At 45.6% G+C, this 25,467-nt stretch overlaps 1 protein-coding gene across 1 annotated transcript in view; it reads right to left on the bottom strand.

Moving 5' to 3' along the window:
• Positions 1 to 263: 263 nt before the first annotated feature.
• Positions 264 to 25,467, bottom strand: part of LOC133544272 (zinc finger protein GLI2-like) — a 38,696-nt gene continuing 13,492 nt past the window's right edge. The window contains 13 exon segments of the mRNA XM_061889442.1: positions 264 to 1,893; positions 1,983 to 2,229; positions 2,231 to 2,326; positions 3,445 to 3,705; positions 4,520 to 4,684; positions 4,826 to 4,975; positions 5,172 to 5,312; positions 10,264 to 10,359; positions 12,408 to 12,600; positions 12,688 to 12,862; positions 14,801 to 14,986; positions 15,807 to 15,928; positions 16,994 to 17,084. Of these exon segments, the coding sequence (XP_061745426.1) occupies positions 1,526 to 1,893; positions 1,983 to 2,229; positions 2,231 to 2,326; positions 3,445 to 3,705; positions 4,520 to 4,684; positions 4,826 to 4,975; positions 5,172 to 5,312; positions 10,264 to 10,359; positions 12,408 to 12,600; positions 12,688 to 12,862; positions 14,801 to 14,986; positions 15,807 to 15,928; positions 16,994 to 17,084 (2,291 nt within the window). The 3' untranslated portion in view covers positions 264 to 1,525.

Genomic DNA, 25,467 nt, shown 5'->3' with positions numbered 1-25,467 from the left:
GAAGTATAACCCATTATAACCCATTCTATATGTCACTCAAAACTAGATAAGACCATTTTAGGACATTTAAAAAAATGTTCATTTTTATAAAACAAACAACGTTACTAATGATGGTCATTTTTTCTCTTAGTCAAGCAAATAAATTAGGTAGAGAATTACCAGAATAATAATGATCAATTATCTATGATTCACATCATTTGTGTCCCAAAGCTTTTGGTCAAGTCTTTTGCTAACAGAGCATCTCTGGAATGAGGACGCCAGTAATGTTTGTTAATGTTGTATTTCTTAGAAATGTAGAAATGACATTTGCATACAAGCATGTTGTATCATTTAAGCTCGTTGGCATCTCATCACGGTCACAGAACCAAAACACTGAGGATGACGAAGGTTTGAGGAAGGGACGCAGAAGTACATTTTGTGTAGAAGTCCAACAAGTTGTAATCATGTGCTTTGTGTACAAGCCAGGCACTTGGAAAACAGACTTTACAGCACACCTGCATGTCAAATAGAGTTACAAGCGGACAGTGGAAACAATTGGATGGCAAAGCGACTGTTCAATGACTGCCGTGCTTTCTTCAGAGGAAACAGTCAAGACACAAGGTTAACACATCAGGTTCAGGAAACTGATCTGCTAAAAAGCTCCCCACCATCTTTCCCTTCCCTGGTAGGACAAAGTGGCTGGTTGTCGTTAGCCACCAGAAACTCTTGGATGAGTTCCGGAGCAACAAGAGGCTGGAGAAGTCCTCTAAAGTCTACCTGGGCCTGTTCCTCACTTCAGCACTCCTCATCTCGAGTTGGGTCCAGAAGTGTATCGGGCCGTGGTCGTACAGAACTTTGCTACGAAGGACTGCATAACCTGCCAGACATGAAAGGTGGCTGCCTAATCTTTTAGGTTCTGTTAGTGGTTGCTTTTGTGTCTGCGCTATAGTTCCATTGGGCTTGGATATGAAGCAAGTCAACATTTGGGCTCTGTTGAGGGTCGGTCTGGTTCAGTGTGGGTCTGGCGGGTCAGGGTTCCACTGACCAGGCACATTCATTTTGCTGACTCAGAGGGGGAAGTGTTCATGTTCAATGACACAGTCATGTTGGAAGCTGACAAAGTTACATTGGTATCCATGACAATTATCCGTATTTGACCGTCCAACAACCGCAGAAGATTTCCTTGGACATGATAATGGTTGTGTTGGACCATGGTGAGATCGTGGCATCAGGCCTGTGTGAGGCATGTGATTGAAGCTGCCAAAAGACCTGGAACCCTGCCAGGTCACATGTTCCCGCTCTGCTGCAAGATAAATATTCTCTTTGCTGGCAAGATCAAAGCTCTTGTCACAGTGAAGTTGTGGCGGGTTAACAGACTCCACAGCCACTCATTGGACTTCATCACTTACTCCACTGGGAGGTTCAACAGGAAACCATGAGGCTGGAAGGCCCAGGGGTTGTAGCCGTTGCATTGCCAGATGGTAAGATTTCTGTCAGTCTCTAAATGATGATGAACAAACTTATATAGCCATTTTCTCGCTGGGTTTCAAAAGTGTAGGAGATACACCTCCAGTGGCCGCAGCATAATTTGCACCGAGGCGGGTGGCGCTGGGTTTGGCTCAGGCTGAGTACAACTGCACTTTGACTGGCCTGATTGGAGCGCCATGAGACGTGGTTGTAGGAGTCGACAGAGCTGAGGTTGCTGGACAGTTGGAAGTGTGAGGTCTGAGTGGAGCAGAAAGGTGTGTGTGCCTGGGGAGAGGTGGCTAAGGGTGTTAAGTGAGCCCAAGGTGCTGGAGGTGCTACCGAGGGGCTCTGACAGTCCTCCCAGTATAGCTTCTGTTCCAGAACCCGGACCGAAACTGGAACCATTAAAATATACAGGAACACCACCCTCACATGGCTGGAGGAACACTGGAAACAAGAACAACACCAGGAGAGGAACTCAGCTGCTGGAGGGGTGATATAACTTACTCAAAATAACTACTGAAATATCCACTCACCGTCTGCTGGTATGGGTGGCAGCTTGGTGCTGTGGGCTGGAGGTGATGGGTTGGCGGTCCACTGACGGAGGCCCCTCAGAGTCCTTATCTCTTCCTTCAGCGGGTACTCCAGATGTTGTTGAGAGAAGAGCTGCTTCTTGATACATATACCAGCTCCTAAAACTCCTCTGTTGGTATCCTCATCCCCCAAAGGCTCTTCTAGGAGGACCACTGTGCTGAGATCCTCCAGGCTTCCAGCGCTTAACCCCTACCATTTCTACTCCACTGTCATTGTTGGTCGCACCGCCAAGTGGTGATGGTTCGATGTTACATGATGACCGACTTCCAGGACCGGACTGATGCATCTACGATTAAGAGATTGGAGAAAATAATGTCAACTCGTGTCTTAGTATCACATCCAGAGGAGCTCGGAGTGAGTCAGGGTGGTGATGAGGCATTGTCGAGGTCAATGATAACAACTGAGCTAATCAGTCAAGCTAACGCTGAGCTCCATCACAGAGATCAGTCTTTTATCCCTACCCAGCTTAATTGTAAATAATGAGTGTTTTCTTAAGAAGGGGCTGAAGAGGTGATGATGTCTCACAGATTACAGCCAGTCTTAGTCTGTCTGTGAATAGGAAATGGGCAGGATGAAAGGCGGCTTGAGCCCGAGCCAGAGCAACGGGCCAATCATCATGAGAGGCATCCATGTTTTCTTTGAGCAATGCTTCCATTCAACTTTAAGGCAGCAGGCTTATATTGCAATGCAGAAGTGTATTTTTTGTATTTTAAAATACTTTACCTAAGCAATGGAGTGTTTGTTCATGTTTAAGTTACACGTCATCAGTTTTGTTGCCTTTTTCTAAAGGCCAGCGAGCCAGCATTTCTGAGAATTTGCGGCTGCCTCAAAGCCTTTTATACATATTCAGCGCTGAAAAAGCTGTCTTGATCACAGCTTGATGGTTGGCTCTGTTTGCAGGGAGCAGCAAAACCAATTCCCAGTGTTTGAATATTAATCCTGCAGTGGCTTTTATCATGTTCAGCTTGTGTGATGGCTCGCCACTGCATCTTTCAACTGCAGCCTGACATGCTGGCTGTCATGGATATTTAGTCTTCTAATCCGGCTAATGAATACATGTTCCTTCAATATTAATCAGGGGTAGGCTACAAAGAGGCTGTCCTCCCTTCAACAAATACTTGAAGCAGCGTGCTGGTGTAAAGTCAAATTGCACATGACGGAATAAAGTCAAGACAGAGTTGGCAGCCTGGATGATAACAAGATGATGGCTTGAAATGAGTTTGGTCAAAGCCGAGCTCACCTTAACAAAGTCTGCCCATGAGGAGAAAGAGATAAATGAATAAGGGTTAGAATAAAGAATCAATCAACTCTGCACAACCAAATGATCATAGACGACATGTTCGAGATAAAGCTTCCCGTCCAGACCTTAAACGTCAAATGTATTACAAATGATGAACATCTTACCACGCCATTTTCTGTCTTGATGGATTTGACATGCCGGCAGTCCTTCAAGGCTCCGGGGGAGCTGCTGTCAACCAGCTTATCATGAGTTCTATTAAAGGTCTCATTGCTGTCGTCTCTGGGTGGCGGCCTGGGCGGCAGGTCGCTTCGCTGCTTCCTGGTGACGTGGGCCTCTGGGCCGTGGACGGTCTTCACGTGCTTTCTGAGGGAACTGGGATCCGTGTAACGCTTGGAGCAGCCCGTGATCTTGCACACGTACGGTTTCTGTCCAGACAGACAAAGGTGTCTGGTTATAAGATGTTAAGTAGATGTGATGAGCAGACGTGTGGTTTCTTATATGTTTTGTGGAGCTCAATGCGACGTAAGTGAACAAATTGAGTCTTTTGGATGAATGGTGAGAACCGATTCAAACTTGTCAGCCGTTTGTATGGAAGCTGTTTTTAATGCACATGCAGATCCAGAATCAGACTACAGAATCACTACAGAATCAAAGGACAGGTCACAGGGAATGGACCAGCATTTGGATTCACTTTTGAAATCATATCAAAACTTGTTAGCACACGCAAAGCTGATCTACTAAACTTGCACGCAGAGGATTGCTTCTCTTAAAGGAGTACTGCAATTTTTGGGGAATTAAGAAGTGAATTATATTTATATAGCGCTTTTCTCTAGTGACTCAAAGCACTTTACATAGTGAAACCCAATATCTAAGGTACATTTTAAACCAGTGTGGGTGGCACTGGGAGCAGGTGGGTAAAGTGTCTTGCCCAAGGACACAACGGCAGTGACTAGGATGGCGGAAGCGGGGATCGAACCTGCAACCCTCAAGTTGCTGGCACGGCCACTCTACCAACCGAGCTATTTTTTTATTCAAACCCGTAAATAAACACTGGCAAGAGACAGCTCATTCACATAACAACATGCAACATTTAGATATTTCTGATCATTGAACCAGTCTTTTGAACAGCTCTTTGAAAGTTCTGACACTCCTGCAAAGAGTCAAAGAACTGGTCTCCAGCTCTAAATGGTTGAATTGTTCCTTTCCTGACACACAAGAGCACGTGTCACTGCTTTTTACCTCATTTGAATGCGTGCGGTTTTGGTGTTTGGCTCGGTCTGAGGCGTTGGAAAAAGCCTTGTTGCATCCTTCGTGCTCGCACATGTACGGTTTCTCCCCCGTGTGAGAGCGCAGATGGGTTTTGAGGTTCTCCAGTCGGGAGTAAGCTTTGCAGCAGCCCTCAAACTGCCGTAGTAGATGAAACACAACAAGTGTCGGGTCAACAGTGCTCTCATGAAAAAACAAAACTGGTGTTTAAAGAAGAAGAGTGGCCATCCTCTGGGGGGTGAATCCCCCCGAGAGGGAAGCAGGCCATCTGGTACCAACCGTGCACTTGTGTGGTTTCTCTCCTGTGTGCCGGCGCATGTGGACCACCAACATGTACTGAGCCTTGAAGGGCTTCTGCTCCCTGGAACAGTCGTCCCAGCGGCACACAAATTCCTTTTTCTCCCCATGAATGTGTTGGTTGTTGATGTGCTGCAGGGCCGACATGTTTACAAGTTTTAGGCTTCAAGCATTTCTCAGTTTGTCGATGTCAGAAGTGAAGTAAATGAAGGTGAGAAGCCTGGTTTCAGCCCCTCTGCCATCATGCCTTGACTAGTGGGACTCTTGTTGTTACAAAGTCGTCTGCCAACCCCCGACATGATGATGACATCACCGAGTCAGCACTTACATGCACGAGCTGGTCTTGTGTGTCGTACTCGCTGCTGCAGGCCTCCCAGCGGCACTTGGTCTCGTACACCAAGAAGGACTCTGCTGTGCACTTGTCATGGTCCACGTCCTTCTTCAGCTCCGACACACCCCCTTGACGCTTCTGTGGAAATACATTCACTTTTTTGTGGTTCGACACTGCCAGGTACTCCGCTTCCTCCCACCTCCAAAGACGTGCACCTGGGGATAGGCCCCTCCCACCTCCAAAGACATGCACCTGGGGATAGGCCCCTCCCACCTCCAAAGACATGCACCTGGGGATAGGCCCCTCCCACCTCCAAAGACATGCACCTGGGGATAGGCCCCTCCCACCTCCAAAGACATGCACCTGGGGATAGGCCCCTCCCACCTCCTAAGAAATGCACCTGGGGATAGGCCCCTCCCACCTCCAAAGACATGCACCTGGGGATAGGCCCCTCCCACCTCCAAAGACATGCACCTGGGGATAGGCCCCTCCCACCTCCTAAGACATGCACCTGGGGATAGGCCCCTCCCACCTCCAAAGACATGCACCTGGGGATAGGCCCCTCCCACCTCCAAAGACATGCACCTGGGGATAGGCCCCTCCCACCTCCAAAGACATGCACCTGGGGATAGGTTGATTGGCAACACTAAATGGTCCCTAGTGTGTGAATGTTGTCTATCTGTGTTGGTCCTGTGATGAGGTGGCGACTTGTCCAAGGTGTACATCGCCTCCCGCCCGACTGCAGCTGAGATAGGCTTCCGACCCCCCGCGACCCCGAAAGGGATAAGTGGTATAAAATGGATGGAAATGCATAGGCAAATATAATTTGTTGTTCCAAGCGGCCCTCTGAGGGCAGCCATACCTCTAATGTGGCCCTCAATAAAAATGAGTTTGACAAGCCCTGACTTCCATCAACGTCCTGACATCTCTCCCCCCGAAGACCGCCTGATCCCAGCAGCCACGCCTGACCGCAACCTCAGAAACCCTATTGTGACCACCCACTGGGGACACGCCCACCAGAGACGTAAATAGGTAGAGTGGACGTCTAAAAATGTAGAACTGAAGAAGCCTTTGGATGGAAGGTGAGACGTCTTCAACAATGGAGAAAAGTCCTCTGCGGATGACACGGCCCACTCAGAATCTACACAGACTTAAACAAAGCTAAGTGAAAGAAATGTTTGACTTGGACGTGAAGTGAGGTGGACGCTACATGCAGTCGGACAAAATAAATGTGCATTTTTTGGAGCTATGTGAAATATTCCTGGCTGTCGTCAGTTGAGACTTTGAGATTTTGGGGTATTTAGCCAAGCACCCCCGTAAGGGACAAGTGGTAGAAAATGGATGGATGGATAGCCAAGTTAGAGGAGTAGTTGCAAAGAAAAGTGTGATGTAGTTAGACGCTGCACATGTACATCACACTTCATGAAGACGTCATAGAGGGACGGGACATTCTAGCTAGCAGCTGTCTTGCTGTCGATGTGCAGATTTACTATCCCTACTCAATCCAATGTGTGCCTACAAACCTGAGAGTGCACTTAGACTTTAGATTACTCTGGGTCTTTTACTTTCTTTATATCTAACATGTTTGGCAACATTTTACAAAACCCAAACCCAGTGAAGTTGACAGAATTTATATTCAATTGAATAGACTGCAAAGACAAGATATTTCATCTTCACACTGACAAACTTTGCTCTTTTTGCCAATAATCATCAACTTAGAATGTAATGGCAGCAACACATGGCAAAAAAGTCATTTTTACCAGTGTGTTACATGGCCTTTCCTTTCAACAACACTCAGTGCAGGTTTGGGAACTGAGGAGACACATTTTTGAAGTGGAATTCTTTCCCATTCTTGCTTGATGTACAGCTTAAGTTGTTCAACAGTCTCCTGCCTCATATTTTAGCCTGCACACATTTTCAATGTTGGACTACAGACAGGCCAGTCTAGTACCCGCACTCTTTTGGCATTGTCTTGCTGAAATAAGCAGGGGCGTCCATGGATGACAACATATGTTGTTCCAAAACCTGTATGTACCTTTCAGCATGAATGGTACCTTCACAGATGTGTAAGTTAGCCATGCCTTGGTCACTAATACACCCCCATACCATCACACATGCTGACTACCACACTTTCACCCTACAACAATCACTAATACACCCCCATACCATCACACATGCTGACTACCACACTTTCACCCTACAACAATCACTAATTGGGGACGGCGTGGCGCAGCGGGGAGAGTGGCCGTGCGCAACCCGAGGGTCACTGGTTCAAATCCCACCTAGAACCAACCTCGTCACGTCCGTTGTGTCCTGAGCAAGACACTTCACCCTTGCTCCTGATGGGTGCTGGTTGGCGCCTTGCATGGCAGCTCCCTCCATCAGTGTGTGAATGTGTGTGTGAATGGGTAAATGTGGAAGTAGTGTCAAAGCGCTTTGAGTACCTTGAAGGTAGAAAAGCGCTATACAAGTACAACCCATTTATTTTATTTATTTAATACACCCCCATACCATCACACATGCTGACTACCACACTTTCACCCTACAACAATCACTAATACACCCCCATACCATCACACATGCTGACTACAACACTTTCACCCTACAACAATCACTAATACACCCCCATACCATCACACATGCTGACTACAACACTTTCACCCTACAACAATCACTAATACACCCCCATACCATCACACATGCTGCCTAGAACACTTTCACCCTACAACAATCACTAATACACCCCCATACCATCACACATGCTGACTACAACACTTTCACCCTACAACAATCACTAATACACCCCCATACCATCACACATGCTGACTACAACACTTTCACCCTACAACAATCACTAATACACCCCCATACCATCACACATGCTGACTACAACACTTTCACCCTACAACAATCACTAATACACCCCCATACCATCACACATGCTGACTACCACACTTTCACCCTACAACAATCACTAATACACCCCCATACCATCACACATGCTGACTACAACACTTTCACCCTACAACAATCACTAATACACCCCCATACCATCACACATGCTGCCTAGAACACTTTCACCCTACAACAATCACTAATACACCCCCATACCATCACACATGCTGCCTAGAACACTTTCACCCTACAACAATCACTAATACACCCCCATACCATCACACATGCTGACTAGAACACTTTCACCCTACAACAATCACTAATACACCCCCATACCATCACACATGCTGCCTACAACACTTTCACCCTACAACAATCACTAATACACCCCCATACCATCACACATGCTGACTACCACACTTTCACCCTACAACAATCACTAATACACCCCCATACCATCACACATGCTGCCTAGAACACTTTCACCCTACAACAATCACTAATACACCCCCATACCATCACACATGCTGACTACCACACTTTCACCCTACAACAATCACTAATACACCCCCATACCATCACACATGCTGACTACCACACTTTCACCCTACAACAATCACTAATACACCCCCATACCATCACACATGCTGCCTAGAACACTTTCACCCTACAACAATCACTAATACACCCCCATACCATCACACATGCTGACTACAACACTTTCACCCTACAACAATCACTAATACACCCCCATACCATCACACATGCTGCCTAGAACACTTTCACCCTACAACAATCACTAATACACCCCCATACCATCACACATGCTGCCTAGAACACTTTCACCCTACAACAATCACTAATACACCCCCATACCATCACACATGCTGACTACAACACTTTCACCCTAGAACAGTCCGGATGGTTCTTTTCCTCTTTGGTCCAGAGGACACGATATCCACAGTTTCCAAAAACAATATGACCGCATAACACTTTTCCACTTTGCATCAGTCCATCTTAGATGAGCTCAGGCCCTGCGAAGCCAGCGGCGTTTCTGGGTGTTGTTGATAAATGGCTTTTCTTTTGCGTAGTAGAGTTTTAACTTGCACTTACAGATGTAGGGACCAACTGACAGTGGTTTTCTGAAATGTTCCTGAGCCCATGCGGTGATATCCTTTACACACTTGTGTAGCTTTTTGATGCAGTACCGCCTGAGGGATCCTAGGTCATGGGCATTGCTGCTTACGTAGAGAGATTTCTCCAGATTCTCTGAACCTTTTGATGATATTACAGAGCGTAGATGGTGAAATCCTTAAATTCCTTACAATAGCTGCTTGAGAAATGTTGTTCTTAAACAATTTGCTCAGGCATTTGTTGACAAAGTGGTGACCCTCGCCCCGTCCTTGTTTGTGAATGAGTGAGCATTTCATGGAAGCTGCTTTTACAGCCAATCATGGCACCCACCTGTTCCCAATTAGCCTGTTCACCTGTGGGATGTTCCAAATAAGTCTTTGATGAGCATTCCTCAACTTTCTCACTCTTTGTTGCCACTTGTGCCAGCTTTTTTGAAATTCCTAATGAGCTAATATTTGCAAAAAATAACAAAGTTTACCAGTTCGAACGTTAAATATCTTTGAAGTCTATTCAATTGAATATAAAATAAAAAGGATTTGTTGTATTCTGTTTTTATTTAGAGTTGACAACTTCACTGGTTTAAGGTTTTATAAAAGCATGAGAGTGTGCACCAACTGAGCCTGGGGTACCTCAAATATACGACAAAAAAGTTCAAAAGTAGAAAACATGCTCCTTGTTGCGAAATCTGAAATAATGTGAAATTTCCAGCCAAACTCTGCGCGTGTGAGTATGAACACGCTGACTGCAGCACGTTTGTGTCGGCCCCAGCGCACCATCTTCATCAATTGTGGGGGCCCCAAGACGCCGTGCACGCCGCCCTGCTCATGCATCACGCACAAAGCTGCCTCGCCGTCCACAAGCAGGCGGGAATTTGTCACGGAACTACAAAAAAAAAAAAACCCCTCACATGACAGCAAATAATATTTCATGAAAATAAAGTGCGGTGGCACAGTTTATTGTGGCCCAGGAGGGCGGGGGGGGGAGGAAGACTCTTATGGTGTGGGCTGCTTCTTCACGGCGAACAAGGAGGTCACAGGAAGGACTTAAATGTGTGGCGTACCGGTGAACCTGGCACCAGGGATTCAGTCTTAACCTTTGACCTCTTGGTGATGACAGCTTCCAGCGTGCAGCCGAGAGCCGAGGCGACGCAGGGACTCTGAGGAGAAGAAGAGAGTCAGTACAATGGAAGCCGTCTACAGTTGGACACACAACATAACTTCAGACTTTGACAGAGACAGTAGGAAACTCGCTAATACTCTATTTTTTTCAGGTTATAAGTCGCACCGGCCAAAAATGCATAATAAAGAAGGAAAAAAAACACATGTAAGTCGCACTAGAGTAGAGATGTCCGATAATGGCTTTTTTGCCGATATTCCGATATTGTCCAACTCTTAATTAGCGATTCCGGTATCAAGCGATAGCGATATATGGAATGGTGGAATGAAGACATTATCATGCCTCATTTTGTTGTGATGCCCCGCTTGATGCATTAAACAAAGTAACAAGGTTTTCAAAAAAAATCAACTCAAGTTATGTAAAAAAAATGCCAACATGGCACTGCCATATTTATTATTCAAGTCACAAAGTGCATTCTTTGTTTTAACATGCCTCAAAACAGCAGCTTGGAGTTTGGGACATGCTCTCCCTGAGAGAGCAAGAGGAGGTTGAGGTGGGCGGGAAGCGGGTCGGTGCATATTGTAGCGTCCTGGAAAAAGATAGTGCTGCAAAGGGTTCTGGGTATTTATGTTACGGTGCAGATGTTCTCCCGAAATGTGTTTGTCATTCTTGTTTGGTGTGGGTTCACGGTGTGGCGCATATTTGTAACAGTGTTGGCATGGTTTATACGGCCACCCTCACCCTTACACCATTAGCAAAAAACAACAGCTTCGAGGTCGGTAAGCACAACCAAAATGATTCCGTACATTAGGCACAATGTCGAGTATTGAGAAAATGAAAAGATTTTAAGTGCACCGTATAGTCCGAAAAATACGGTACATGAAAATGCTCTCACTGAGTGATTTTCTAGTTTTTACTGAGTTTGATAGGACAAATATATGTATGATCAGTGTCAGAACTTGGTCCACATTGCCAGCAGTAAGTCAGACACGTTTCCAGTGAGGGTTGGACTCCGCCGAGGCTACCCTTTGTCACCCATTCTGTTCAGAACCTTTATGGACAGAATATCTAGGCCCAGTCAAGGCGTTGAGGGGATGTGGTTTGGTGGCTGCAGGATTAGGTCTCTGCTTTTTGCAGATGATGTGGTCCTGATGGCTTCATCTGGCCAGGATCTTCAGCTCTCACTGGATCAGCTCACAGCAGAGTGTGAAGCGACCGGGATGAGAATCAACACCTCCATGGTTCTCGCCCAGAAAAGGGTGGAGCGCCATCTCCAGGTTGGGGAGGAGACCCTGCCCCAAGTGGAGGAGTTCTGTGCGGTGTCTTCAGTAATGCGGATGTTGTATCGATCCGTTGCTGGAAGGCAAAGCTCTCAATTTAGCGGTCGATCTACGTTTTCATCCTCACCTATGGTCATGAGCTTTGGGTTATGACCGAAAGGACAAGATCACGGGTACAAGCGGCCCAAATGAGTTTGGGTCTCTCCCTTAGAGATAGGGTGAGAAGCTCTGTCATCCGGGAGGAACTCAAAGTAAAGCCGCTGCTCCTTCACATCGAGAGGAGCCAGATGAGGTGGTTCCGGCATCTGGTCAGGATGCCACCTGAACACCTCTCTAGGGAGGTGATTTGGGCAGGTCTGACCAGCAGGAGGCCACGGGGAAGACCCAGGACACGTTGGGAAGACTATGTCTCCTGACTGGCCTGGGAACGCCTCGGGATCCCCCGGGAGGAGCGGGACCAAGTGGCTGGGGAGAGGGAAGTCTGGGCTTCCCTGCTTAGGCTGCTGCCCCCACCTTGAAAAAGCGGAAGAAGATTGATGGATGGATGGATGATACGACAAATACTCCTGGCTGTGAAAATGTATGTCGGCAAAAGTGAACGATCAGGCACAGAATGTTGACGCCACCTTAAGAAGCAAAAAGAGTAACAAGTATGAAGAACAGGATGGCGCAGGACTTGATGAGTCGGTCTATTTGAACGGGTCATCCACATCTCAGTTGTTGTTTAAGGTCGACCAAGTGAAATTCTACTTTGCCAATCAAGCTGATTCTGATAAACGTGTTTCAGTGTTTCTTGTGTTTGCTTTACTTTGGAGACGAGGTCACTGCTGTGAGCGCTGCTGGACTGTGAGGAAAGCCCAAGGCTGGGCTGGCAGCCGGGGAAGATGGCGGCTGGCTGGAAGAGAGGTGGAGTGTGGCTGAAAGCACAGATGCTCCTCTGCTGGGAGAGGAACTGTTGGTAAGCCACCGTGTTGATGGGATGAGGGAAGGCGAAGGACGGGCTGCGGGCGGAAAGACAACACATGTTCACTGACACTTTTAGGGTACATCCCATCATACCTCAGACTTTTTCAGACGCGGCACGGTACCTGAGACCTCCTACTGACAGGTGGCCGTATGAGCCACCGGAGCGGGTGCTGTTGATGTACGGCAGCAGTGAGCTGGGTGATGCGTGGATCATCGCCTGGACGTCCATGTTGGCGTCGGACAGAGACGAAAAAGACAGTGTCCTCTTTCTGCTCAGCCTGGGGTTCAGTCGTGGAACTGTGTGCACAGACAGCCTTTCAGTCCAAGCTGCATGCCCTACTTTGCTCATTTTTCATCAAAAAGAAGCATCCTGTATATTTTAATTAGTTTCAACTTGAAGTGATCTTTTCCACTCAAGATGGCGTCCCAACAAAGCGTTGGCGCTGCCCACATGCGTGCACCTTGTTAGGATTCCCACGTAGCTAATTGATAATTCCACATAATTAGCTGGGATAAGCATCTCCGGACAGGCTGGCCGCATCATGTTTAATGAGCCCAATTTGCTGAGAATTGATTCCAAGCAGGAGTAAACGAACAATGAGATCAATTCCGACTGGGAAATGAGCGACCACAACTTCTTTGTTGTTGTGACCACAAAACACAAAACCTTCTAAATCCACGCCACCTAACTTTATATCTTTGCATTTAACAAAAGACTTCTGATGACAATATAATCAACGGTCAACTTTGTTCTAAACGAGTAAGTCAAAAAGGTGAAAACATTAATTCTAGCATGAAAACTAAGTGGTGACATATTTGCTACCTCTTCAAGCTACATCTGGAATTGAAAATGTACACAAACCTTTACTGTACATCATCTTCTCTATCTGGTCCGAAAGTGTAATGTATATGTTCCTTTTTGACTGTACTTGAATGTTCAATAGACTGTATTTACATTATTCACATGTGAATAATGCTGTATAATAGACTATTTATATAATTCACATGTGAATAATGCTGTATAATAGACTGTATTTATATTATTCACATGTGAATAATGCTATATAATAGACTATTTATATTATTTACATGTGAATAATGCTGTATAATAGACTGTATTTACATTATTCACATGTGAATAATGCTGTATAATAGACTATTTATATAATTCACATGTGAATAATGCTGTATAATAGACTGTATTTACATTATTCACATGTGAATAATGCTGTATAATAGACTATTTATATAATTCACATGTGAATAATGCTGTATAATAGACTATTTATATAATTCATATGTGAATAATGCTGTATAATAGACTGTATTTATATTATTCACATGTGAATAAAATATATAGTCAATATACAGCATTATTCACATGTGAATAATGCTGTAGAATAGACTGTATTTATTTTATTCACATGTGAATAATGCTGTATAAAAGACTGTATTTATATTATTGACATGTAAAAAATACCTTAGTGTTTATTGTCTATTGAGAGCGAACTGTTGTAAATGACCTAATGTAAATAATCGAATGTATTTCTAATGTATATACTTGTTCTTATGCTATGTGAACTCACTATGTTCTCTGCTGGCTGTACATATCCTACTAAATAAGACCTACACAGTGTAGGTCCATTTCTTGCAATTGTTGATAATTAAAGTTCTGATATCAACCAAAGCTCCACATCCCACCCCTAAATTGTAAATAATGTAAATAATTCAATGTATATACTCTGATGATTAACCTGTGTGATGACTGTATTATGCTGATAGTATATATTTGTAACACGAATTGATTAATGTGGACCCCGACTTAAACAAGTTGAAAAACTTTTTGGGGTGTTACCATTTAGTGGTCAATTGTACGGAATATGTACTGTACTGTGCAATCTACTAATAAAAGTATCAATCAATCAATCATGCATATGTGACATAACATCTAAGGCTTTTAGAGAGTGCAATGCACAACTGCGCACACAACAGCTGTAAATATATTCCTCCCCTTTTAACCACGCGCACCCAACCACGCCCCGCCCCCGACCCCGCCCACGCCCCACCACTCAAAAAATGACAAGTATGCAAGCAGGTGATACTCATTTAACATGCTATACATTGCCCAGTAACACATTAGTATTGGTGTCATAAATATGTTTGGGGGACAGTACTCTGCCAGTGCTGCTGCATCAGGATTTTCAAAAGCAGCTTGAGAAGACTTTATGGACTCACCATCAATGGGGCTCACATAGTCAGACATGTGGGCCCCTGCGCTCAAGCCAGCACCGTGCAGGAGTAGATCACCGTAGGGCCTCTGGTGGCTCGTCATCAGCTGGTAATACTCGGTGGGACTTGTTCCAGGAGGAGGAGGCGGAGGGAGCCCCAACAGGCAGCCATCTTTGAAATGCTCATGAGCCACTAAAGAGGAGAGAAAGTCTCTTCAAAGTTTTGTATCGCTAATTAACTTGCATGCAGTCTTAATTCACCTCTCAAATGAAGGTGATTGTTTGGTGACTTTTTGTGGGCTTACAGAAGATACTGTTGGGGGTGTAAGCTTTTTGACAGTTTGTGGCATTAGTGCTCTGTTTCATGAAATTATTCAAGACGCATTCAAGTGCTCGTGACTCAAATGTTTCATTTTTATAAAATGTTTGCACTCTTAGCTGACGTTCTTCCAGTTATGTGAATGTATCGCATGTGGATACTGTATCATCGTGCAAATAGCGGTCGGCAGTTTTTAAACGGTTATATTCTTCCAACATTAGCAGACTGGCGTGCAGCAGAAGATTTATCTCCACATTCATCCATCCATCCATTTTCTACTGCTTGTCCCTTTTGGGGCCACGGGGGGTGCTGGATGCTCTCTCAGCTGCATTTGGGCATATCTATCAAATTTTATGGATAATGAAGAAAATGATGGTCTTTCCTCCAAGACAAAAGCAATACAAAAACTCAACTGGGAGTGGAATATTTTACTGGCCTGCTTTTACTTTGAAGGGCTGACTTTACAGAATGAATTATGCCAAGTTATTTTTTCATCCAATGAAGGATAATAGACGGATAATTTATGTAAAAAAACAGGACTTTTTGGGAAACTATTAAAAGGGGAGCGCTTGGGGGAAAGTAGAGCAAAAAAGGGAAGATATTTGCCTAAATTGTAATTTGCTGCGACCTGGATAATGTGACTTTCTTTTATACTGTAAATGTTGAACTTATGTTTCTGTGGAATCCAACTTACATTGGCTGGGGTCCAGGCCTCTGGCTGCCGAGACGAGTGTGGGGCCGCCGTGCACAGAGCGCAGGTAGTGCTCCATGTGAGGGCTCAGGTAAAGCTGCGGGGAACTGAAGTCACTGGAGGCCCTGGCGGCAGGAGGAAGGCGGATCAGGGAAACATCCGAGATAACGGGACTTCCCTCAGATGCCAACCTGCACTAATATGTACTTGACTGTGTACTAATATGTACTTGACTGTGTACTAATATGTACTTGACTGTGTACTAATATGTACTTGACTGTGTACTAATATGTACTTGACTGTGTACTAATATGTACTTGACTGTCCACTAATATGTACTTGACTGTGTACTAATATGTATTTGACTGTGTACTAATATGTACTTGACTGTGTACTAATATGTACTTGACTGTGTACTAATATGTACTTGACTGTGTACTAATATGTACTTGACTGTGTACTAATATGTACTTGACTGTGTACTAATATGTACTTGACTGTGTACTAATATGTACTTGACTGTGTACTAATATGTACTTGACTGTCCACTAATATGTACTTGACTGTGTACTAATATAAGAGGTTTTAGGCGCATGGTTTCAAAAAGAGAGCAAAAAGTAAAAAGCTTGCAGGTTGTAGACGCCACGTCTCATCCGACCAAAACACTTGAGAAGAGTTGCTTCCTGCCAGCTGCATCTGTACAAACACACTTTGTGCAGTGGCGGCACGCGGTGATGAAGGGGCTCGCACTGAGCTGTCATGTTTGCCAATCAAAAAGTGGACCCCGACACAGGAGCAGGCAACAAAGCGACACATGACACAGCACTTCATTTGCTGTTTGCCATCGCAGTAATTAGGTGAATTTGGCACCGGCAACAAGAGGGACAGCAAGATCAAGGCCTTGATGAATGAGGGGTCCACTGTCAAGATCAAATCACATTAATCAAGGTTGCTGAGTCTGGAGACAGGCTCCCAGCCCCTCCCCCACGCCGCACCTTGATGAATGACTCCACCACACCTGCGTCACCATCATGTGTGTGCAGACTTTATCGACTTGATCCAAACAGGCTGCTCAGTATCACAAAGTTCAAAGTTCATAGGGCCTCACAAACTCTTGGAAAGTGCTGGAAAACTGCCCCCCCCGTAAGTTTTGGAAGAGTGTGACCATTGCAGATGTGAGAGCATCTCACCCGTGCAGGGCGTGCAGCACCTGGGGCTCGTAGTGGTGGCGCATGTTGACAGCGACGGGCTGGTAGAAGGACGAGAAGATGTCTGGGAACGCTGAGAGGAAGCAGAGAAGACATCCTTTCAGAGAAGGAAACAAGAATCACTTGGCACTCTCAATAATACATCAACTCAGGGACTCTCAATCAATCAATGTTTATACTTATATAGCCCTAAATCACCAGTGTCTCAAAGGGCTGCACAAGCCACAACGACACCCTCGGCTCAGATCCCACTTCAGGGCAATGAAAAACTCAACCAAATGGGATGGCAATAATAATAATACATTTTATTTGGTATAGCACTTTTCTGAGCACTCAAAGACGCTTTATAGGATTAAAGATGAGAAACTGTGGAAGGGAACACAGGTGAGGGGGAGCCCCCGCCCCATAGTGGATCTAACATAATAGTGTGAGAGTCCAGTCCATAGTGGATCTAACATAATAGTGTGAGAGTCCAGTCCATAGTGGATCTAACATAATAGTGTGAGAGTCCAGTCCATAGTGGATCTAACATAATAGTGTGAGAGTCCAGTCCATAGTGGATCTAACATAATAGTGTGACAGTCCAGTCCATAGTGGATCTAACATAATAGTGTGAGAGTCCAGTCCATAGTGGATCTAACATAATAGTGTGACAGTCCAGTCCATAGTGGATCTAACATAATAGTGAGAGTCCAGTCCATAGTGGATCTAACATAATAGTGTGAGAGTCCAGTCCATAGTGGATCTAACATAATAGTGTGAGAGTCCAGTCCATAGTGGATCTAATAATTTTTTTCAGGAGGGCAAGAGTTCTTATACCTGCTCTCACCAGGACTGTGAGAATACTGTAGACCAGGTAGCATGTGGACCAGGTTGTATGTAGTCCAGCTACTTTTCAATGTACCAAGTGGAGGAGATCTACCTCATTCATTTACATCATTTATATTGATTTATTTATGAAAAGATGAAAGGTGTTTAATGAGAGTAAAAGCATGTTTAACAATACTTTCTTCCATGAAGACAAGAATATAAGTTGGTGTGATTGTGATGACTTACATTGCTTGGAATCAGACAGTAGTGATGACAACCTCCACTTTTTCAAATGGAGGAGAAAAATAGTCCTCCTTCCTGTCCAATACCACATGAATGTTTGTCCAGCTTCCATACTTCATTTTATACACTTTACAAGAAATACATTGGCAACAAACTTTCTAGTTTGCTAGCTTGTGCACGCTAGCTTTCTTTATTTTGTTAGCGCAGGCAGGATGAAGCAGGGCTTTTATTGTGAAGATCTAGGAAGCGTGCAGTCGGTCTTTAGAGTTTTGTCGGCAGGTACGGTGCAAGAGTCTGCTGAAATAAAAAGTGTTTCCGGCCTTCCTGTCGGTCGTTTTTTCTTAATAATGATCTGGCAGCAGCCAGCATCATCTCACAAGACCCTCGGGTGCCGTCAATGTCAATCAAGTGACCAAAGACACGTCTGACTGAAGATTGATGATGGCTCATTTTTAGGTTTGGTGATGGACTGACACACCCTCTACCATGGACTGACACACCCTCCATCATGGACTGACACAACCTCTACCATGGACTGACACACCCTCCATCATGGACTGACACACCCTCTACCATGGACTGACACACCCTCCATCATGGACTGACACACCCTCCATCATGGACTGACACACCCTCCACCATGGACTGACACACCCTCTACCATGGACTGACACACCCTCCATCATGGACTGACACAACCTCTACCATGGACTGACACACCCTCCACCATGGACTGACACACCCTCTACCATGGACTGACACACCCTCCACCATGGACTGACACACCCTCCATCATGGACTGACACACCCTCTACCATGGACTGACACACCCTCTACCATGGACTGACACACCCTCCATCATGGACTGACACACCCTCCACCATGGACTGACACACCCTCTACCATGGACTGACACACCCTCCATCATGGACTGACACACCCTCTACCATGGACTGACACACCCCTCTACCATGGACTGACACACCCTCCATCATGGACTGACACAACCTCTACCATGGACTGACACACCCTCCACCATGGACTGACACACCCTCTACCATGGACTGACACACCCTCCACCATGGACTGACACACCCTCTACCATGGACTGACACACCCTCTACCATGGACTGACACACCCTCCATCATGGACTGACACACCCTCTACCATGGACTGACACACCCTCCACCATGGACTGACACACCCTCCACCATGGACTGACACACCCTCCATCATGGACTGACACACCCTCTACCATGGACTGACACACCCTCCATCATGGACTGACACACCCTCCACCATGGACTGACACACCTTCTACAATGGACTGACACACCCTCCACCATGGACTGACACACCCTCCCCCACTCCACTGACACACCCTCCACCGTGGACTGACACACCCTCCCCCACTCCACTGACACACCCTCCCCCATCCACTGACACACCCTCCATCAAGGACTGACACACCCTCCTCCATGGACTGACACACGCTCCACCGTGGACTGACACACCCTCCACCGTGGACTGACACACCCTCCACCGTGGACTGACACACCCTCCACCGTGGACTGACACACCCTCCATCGTGGACTGACACACCCTCCACCATGGACTGACACACCCTCCTCAATGGACTGACACACCCTCCACCGTGGACTGACACACCCTCCATCGTGGACTGACACACCCTCCATCGTGGACTGACACACCCACCATCATGGACTGACACACCCTCCACCATGGACTGACACACCCTCCACCATGGACTGACACACGCTCCACCATGGACTGACACACCCTCCCCGATCCACTGACACACCCTCCTCCATGGACTGACACACCCTCCACCATGGACTGACACACCCTCCATCATGGACTGACACACCCTCCATCATGGACTGACACACCCTCTCCCATCCACTGACACACCCTCCACCGTGGACTGACACACCCTCCATCATGGACTGACACACGCTCTCCCATCCACTGACACACCCTCCCCCATCCACTGACACACCCTCCATCAAGGACTGACACACCCTCCTCCATGGACTGACACACCCTCCATCATGGACTGACACACCCTCCATCATGGACTGACACACCCTCTCCCATCCACTGACACACCCTCCACCGTGGACTGACACACCCTCCATCATGGACTGACACACGCTCTCCCATCCACTGACACACCCTCCACCATGGACTGACACACCCTCCACCATGGACTGACACACCCTCCATCATGGACTGACACACGCTCTCCCATCCACTGACACACCCTCCACCATGGACTGACACACCCTCCATCATGGACTGACACACGCTGTGTATGTATATGTTCATTGTCTTGGGTGTGTTGATGTAGTGTCCATAGGCCTGGGGCCGTTCTGCATGCAATTAAAATTTCGACTCCAGGTGTCGTTGAGGAGGGAGGCAGGTCAAAAGCGTCCATTATTGAGGAGTCCTCGGGGGATGTTTTCAGAGCAGCCTGCTCCTGTTGTTGCAGCGTCAAGGCCATTCGAGGGAGTCAAATCATAGATTAGATTTTTGTTTTTCTGCGAGCAGACATTAAAATGGCTTGTCTGTTCTACTCATCCATGCTGGCTCTCATATCCATTTTTTATTTTTCAACTAGCTTTTCCATGATGTGTTCCATCTTGAGATTCACAATGACACAATATGTTACTGCAGACTAATTAGGAGTCTTTGTTTGTTTACTTTCTACTAAAAAACAAGTTGTCTAGTATGTTCAACATTTTATTTAAGTACTAAATGACAATAAGAAACATATGTTTCATGTACCCTAAGATTTTTTGTTAAAATAAAGCCAATAAAATTTTTGTGGTACCCTTTATTTAGAAAAGTACCGAAAAGTATCGAAATACATTTTGGTACCGGTACCAAAAATATTGGTATCGGGACATCACTAATGTATCAGCCCGGCCAATTTGTTTTAATCCAATGCGACCCCGAGTCAAAAAGTTTGGAGACCCCTGATCTAATCTCGACTTGACTCTACTTAAGTAAAGAGAAACTTTACACATTTCTGCTCATATTTAAGTGAAGAATGACAGCTCACGTTCATTAATATCAAGGCCACATTATATCAAATATGTGAATCCCATTGTTGACCATTCAAACTCTTCAGACCTGATACAAGGAATGTTTTACCTCCAAAATATGTGATTAGCATAAACATCTTTCACCGTTCCTCCCAGGCTGAAGGAGCGTGGAGTTAGTTTGTCCAGGTGGCTTCCTTTCTGCACTTTGTTAGCATGCTGTTGATGTACTTCAGGTACTTAAAGGAGTGCATGCGGCCAGGAGTAATCACCTCCAGCACAGCTGATGGATGACCGGCGCTCTTAATCGCGCTGCTTAACAAACAGGTTTGTCCAGATTAAGTAATTACCTCATCATCCCGGATGCGATGTGATAAAGAGACGGCGGCGTGCTCGGGCACGAGAGCGATAATTAAAATACGATCAATTAAATAGCGCTTGTAGGCCTGTCACGACGTTCCCCGGCTCACATCCATATTAGCCCGACGGCACATTCGCCAGGGGGGGCGCCCGGGATTATGGAAAATGACTACCCTGCCTTCTCTAAATTAAAGAAAGACCCACTTCTTGTCCTGCTGTGGGAGGCCAGGGGAGCTAAAAATAACACGGGTGAGCTTCTCTGTGAGCTTTATCGACGGAACCCAATTGTTCCCTTTTGATACTCCTCTTCATCAGCATGATGAATATGTCAGAAGAACATGTCGAGGAATGGCCTTTGACTCCCGATGAAAGAAAATGAACCTTTGCTGTACGGCCTGTCGAAACCCAGCTTGGTACGCGAAAAAGGCTTTTTGTCTGGAATGAAGTGACAGGAAGTGGACTTGGTTGGAGGTTGCCGCAAACTACGACACATTGGCAGAAAACAATTGGACTCTCGTGTGCGGCGAATGAGACTCCCGAAGACAAGCCACTTGGCCTGGTTTGCTAGCTAATGAGCTCCAGCTAATACCAGCCAGAAGACAAAGCACATCAGCACAACAATTAGTGTGAAGGCGCTAATGGCTTCCAGCGCAGGTGGAAGTCCGCTCTGTGACTACATTAACGTGAATGCATACTGCATGTATTTGAAAATTTAAACACAACACATTTGCTTTTGCTCCCATTTTTAACTCTAAGATCTAAAACTTTTACTACACAGGCAAAATACCTATTCCTTTGAAATACTCTTCACAAATCTGTGTTGGTGAGCATTCCTTTGTTGCCAAGATAATCCATCTCACCTCACAGGTGTGGCATATCAAGATGCTGATGAAAAAAGCATGATTATTGCACAGGGGTGCCTCAGGCTGCACACAATAAAAGGCTCTGGAATGTGAAGTCTTATCACAAGGCACAATGCCACAGTTGTTAAAAGTTCTGAGGGCACATGCAGTTGGCATAATGACTGCAGAAATGTCCACCAGAGCTGTTGACTGTTCATTTCTCTACCATAATTCGTCTCCAAAGGTGTTTCAGAGAATTAGGCAGTACATCCATCCGGCCTCACAGTTGCAGACCACGTGTAGCCACACCGGCCCAGGACCTCCACATCCAGCAGTTGCACCTCCATGATCGTCTGAGACCAGCCATCCAAACAGCTGTTGCAACAACTGGTTTATATAACTGCACAAACTGTGTGAAATCGTCTCAGGGGAGTTCATTTGCATGCTCGTCGACCTCATCGGGTCTCACTCTGGATGCAGTCGGTCGTCGTAACCGACTTGAGTGGGCAAATGCTCACATTCGATGTCGTCCGGTACATTGGAGAGGTGTTCCCTTCACGGATGAATCAGGGCAGATGGCAGAAAAAGTATTTGTGGACAAACTCATTAATCACCTTGAAAAATAAATTTTTGCCTTAAAAATAACTTTTACATTGAAAATCAACTTTTACCTTGAAAAAAATGTTTACCTTGAAAATCAACTTTCACCCTGTGCCTATTATTACTGAAAAAGTGCTTGATTAAGTCGACAAGGAATCATTTCTTCTAAAAATGAGTATTTTGACTCGTCTTTCTAGTATTGTCATTATTGCTATGCAGCGTTAAATGTAAACAGTGGCATTAAATCACTCAGTCAGCTGTGTGTGTGTGTGTGTGTGTGTGTGTGTGTGTGTGTGTGTGTGTGTGTGTGTGTGTGTGTGTGTGTGTCACTTAAAACTATTTTTTTGCATGTTTGTTTTTCTCAGGGAAACAAATTGTGGTGATCAATTTAGAAATCAATTTTAATATTTAATCCATCCATCCATTTTCTAGCGCTTGTCCCTCGATTAAAGCGGCGAGACACATTCAGTCACGTCCCTCCAAAAGCCCGAACTTCAGGAAGATTGGAGCATGTAAACAGAAGACAGTGCATGACAGAAGTGTGAGATTGGCACCACAGCAGTTGTGGAGTTTGCTTCTTACTTCCCAGACCAACAAATATCTCAAGAAGATAGAAACATAGAGTATGGAAGGAAGTTAGGATCGTTATCATTTTTAATATTTGTGGTCATATATACAGGAATATGTATATATGAATTATATATATGTTTAAAAATGTACAGTCGTGGTCAAAAGTTCACATACACTTTTAAAGAACATAATGTCATGGCTGTCTTGAGTTTCCAATAATTACTTGTTGGTCACAGAAAACAATGGTGGCCACGCCGCCTGCCGCTATTTCTCACATCTACAAAGCATTTAGCTGCCTGCTGCCACCTACTGACATGGAAGAGTATTACACGGTTACTCTGCCGAGGTCGAGACAGCATGGACACTCAACAACAACACATCATTTGCAGACTATAATCACAGGTTTGCAGAAAACATTTTTAACCCGCGGCACAGTGGTTGAAAAACACTGAGATAGATCCCCTCCACTTAGTCCATTGAAAAGGAGCTGGACTGTAGAAAAAGCGTGGCCACTCCTACTCTACATGCTACCTGCTCTACATGCTACCTGGTCTACATGCTACCTGCACTACATGCTACCTGGTTTACATGCTACCTGCTCTACATGCTACCTGGTCTACATGCTACCTGGTCTACATGCTACCTGGTCTACATGCTACCTGGTCTACATGCTACCTGCACTACATGCTACCTGGTTTACATGCTACCTGCTCTACATGCTACCTGGTCTACATGCTACCTGGTCTACATGCTACCTGGTCTACATGCTACCTGCACTACATGCTACCTGGTCTACATGCTACCTGGTCTACATGCTACCTGCTCTACATGCTACCTGGTTTACATGCTACCTGCACTACATGCTACCTGGTCTACATGCTACCTGGTCTACATGCTACCTGCACTACATGCTACCTGGTTTACATGCTACCTGCTCTACATGCTACCTGGTCTACATGCTACCTGGTCTACATGCTACCTGGTCTACATGCTACCTGCACTACATGCTACCTGGTCTACATGCTACCTGGTCTACATGCTACCTGGTTTACATACTACCTGCTCTACATGCTACCTGGTTTACATGCTACCTGCTCTACATGCTACCTGGTTTACATGCTACCTGCACTACATGCTACCTGGTCTACATGCTACCTGGTCTACATGCTACCTGCACTACATGCTACCTGGTTTACATGCTACCTGCTCTACATGCTACCTGGTCTACATGCTACCTGGTCTACATGCTACCTGGTCTACATGCTACCTGCACTACATGCTACCTGGTCTACATGCTACCTGGTTTACATGCTACCTGCTCTACATGCTACCTGGTTTACATGCTACCTGCACTACATGCTACCTGGTTTACATGCTACCTGGTGTACATGCTACCTGGTCTACATGCTATCTGGTTTACATGCTATCTGGTTTACATGCTACCTGGTTTACATGCTACCTGCTCTACATGCTACCTGCTCTACATGCTACCTGGTTTACATGCTACCTGCTCTACATGCTACCTGGTCTACATGATACCTGGTCTACATGCTACTTGGTCTACATGCTACCTGGTCTACATGCTACCTGGTTTATATGCTACCTGGTGTACATGCTACCTGGTCTACATGCTACCTGGTCTACATGCTACCTGGTCTACATGCTACCTGGTCTACATGCTACCTGTTCTACATGCTACCTGGTTTACATGCTACCTGGTCTACATGCTACCTGGTTTACATGCTACCTGGTCTACATGCTACCTGGTTTACATGCTACCTGGTTTACATGCTACCTGGTTTACATGCTACCTGGTTTACATGCTACCTGGTTTACATGCTACCTGGTCTACATGGTACCTGCTCTACATGCTACCTGCTCTAAAGATACAATGAAAGAAACATGATTTAAAATCGCTCCTTATTTCTACACGAGGCATTTGGTTATTTTGTCTGAGGCAAATAT

The sequence above is a fragment of the Nerophis ophidion genome, linkage group LG27 (genome assembly GCF_033978795.1).
Source record: "Nerophis ophidion isolate RoL-2023_Sa linkage group LG27, RoL_Noph_v1.0, whole genome shotgun sequence".
Taxonomy (NCBI): domain Eukaryota; kingdom Metazoa; phylum Chordata; class Actinopteri; order Syngnathiformes; family Syngnathidae; genus Nerophis; species Nerophis ophidion.
The sequence above is the reverse complement of the archived record's forward strand: the minus strand, read 5'-3'. Positions and strand labels throughout refer to the sequence as shown.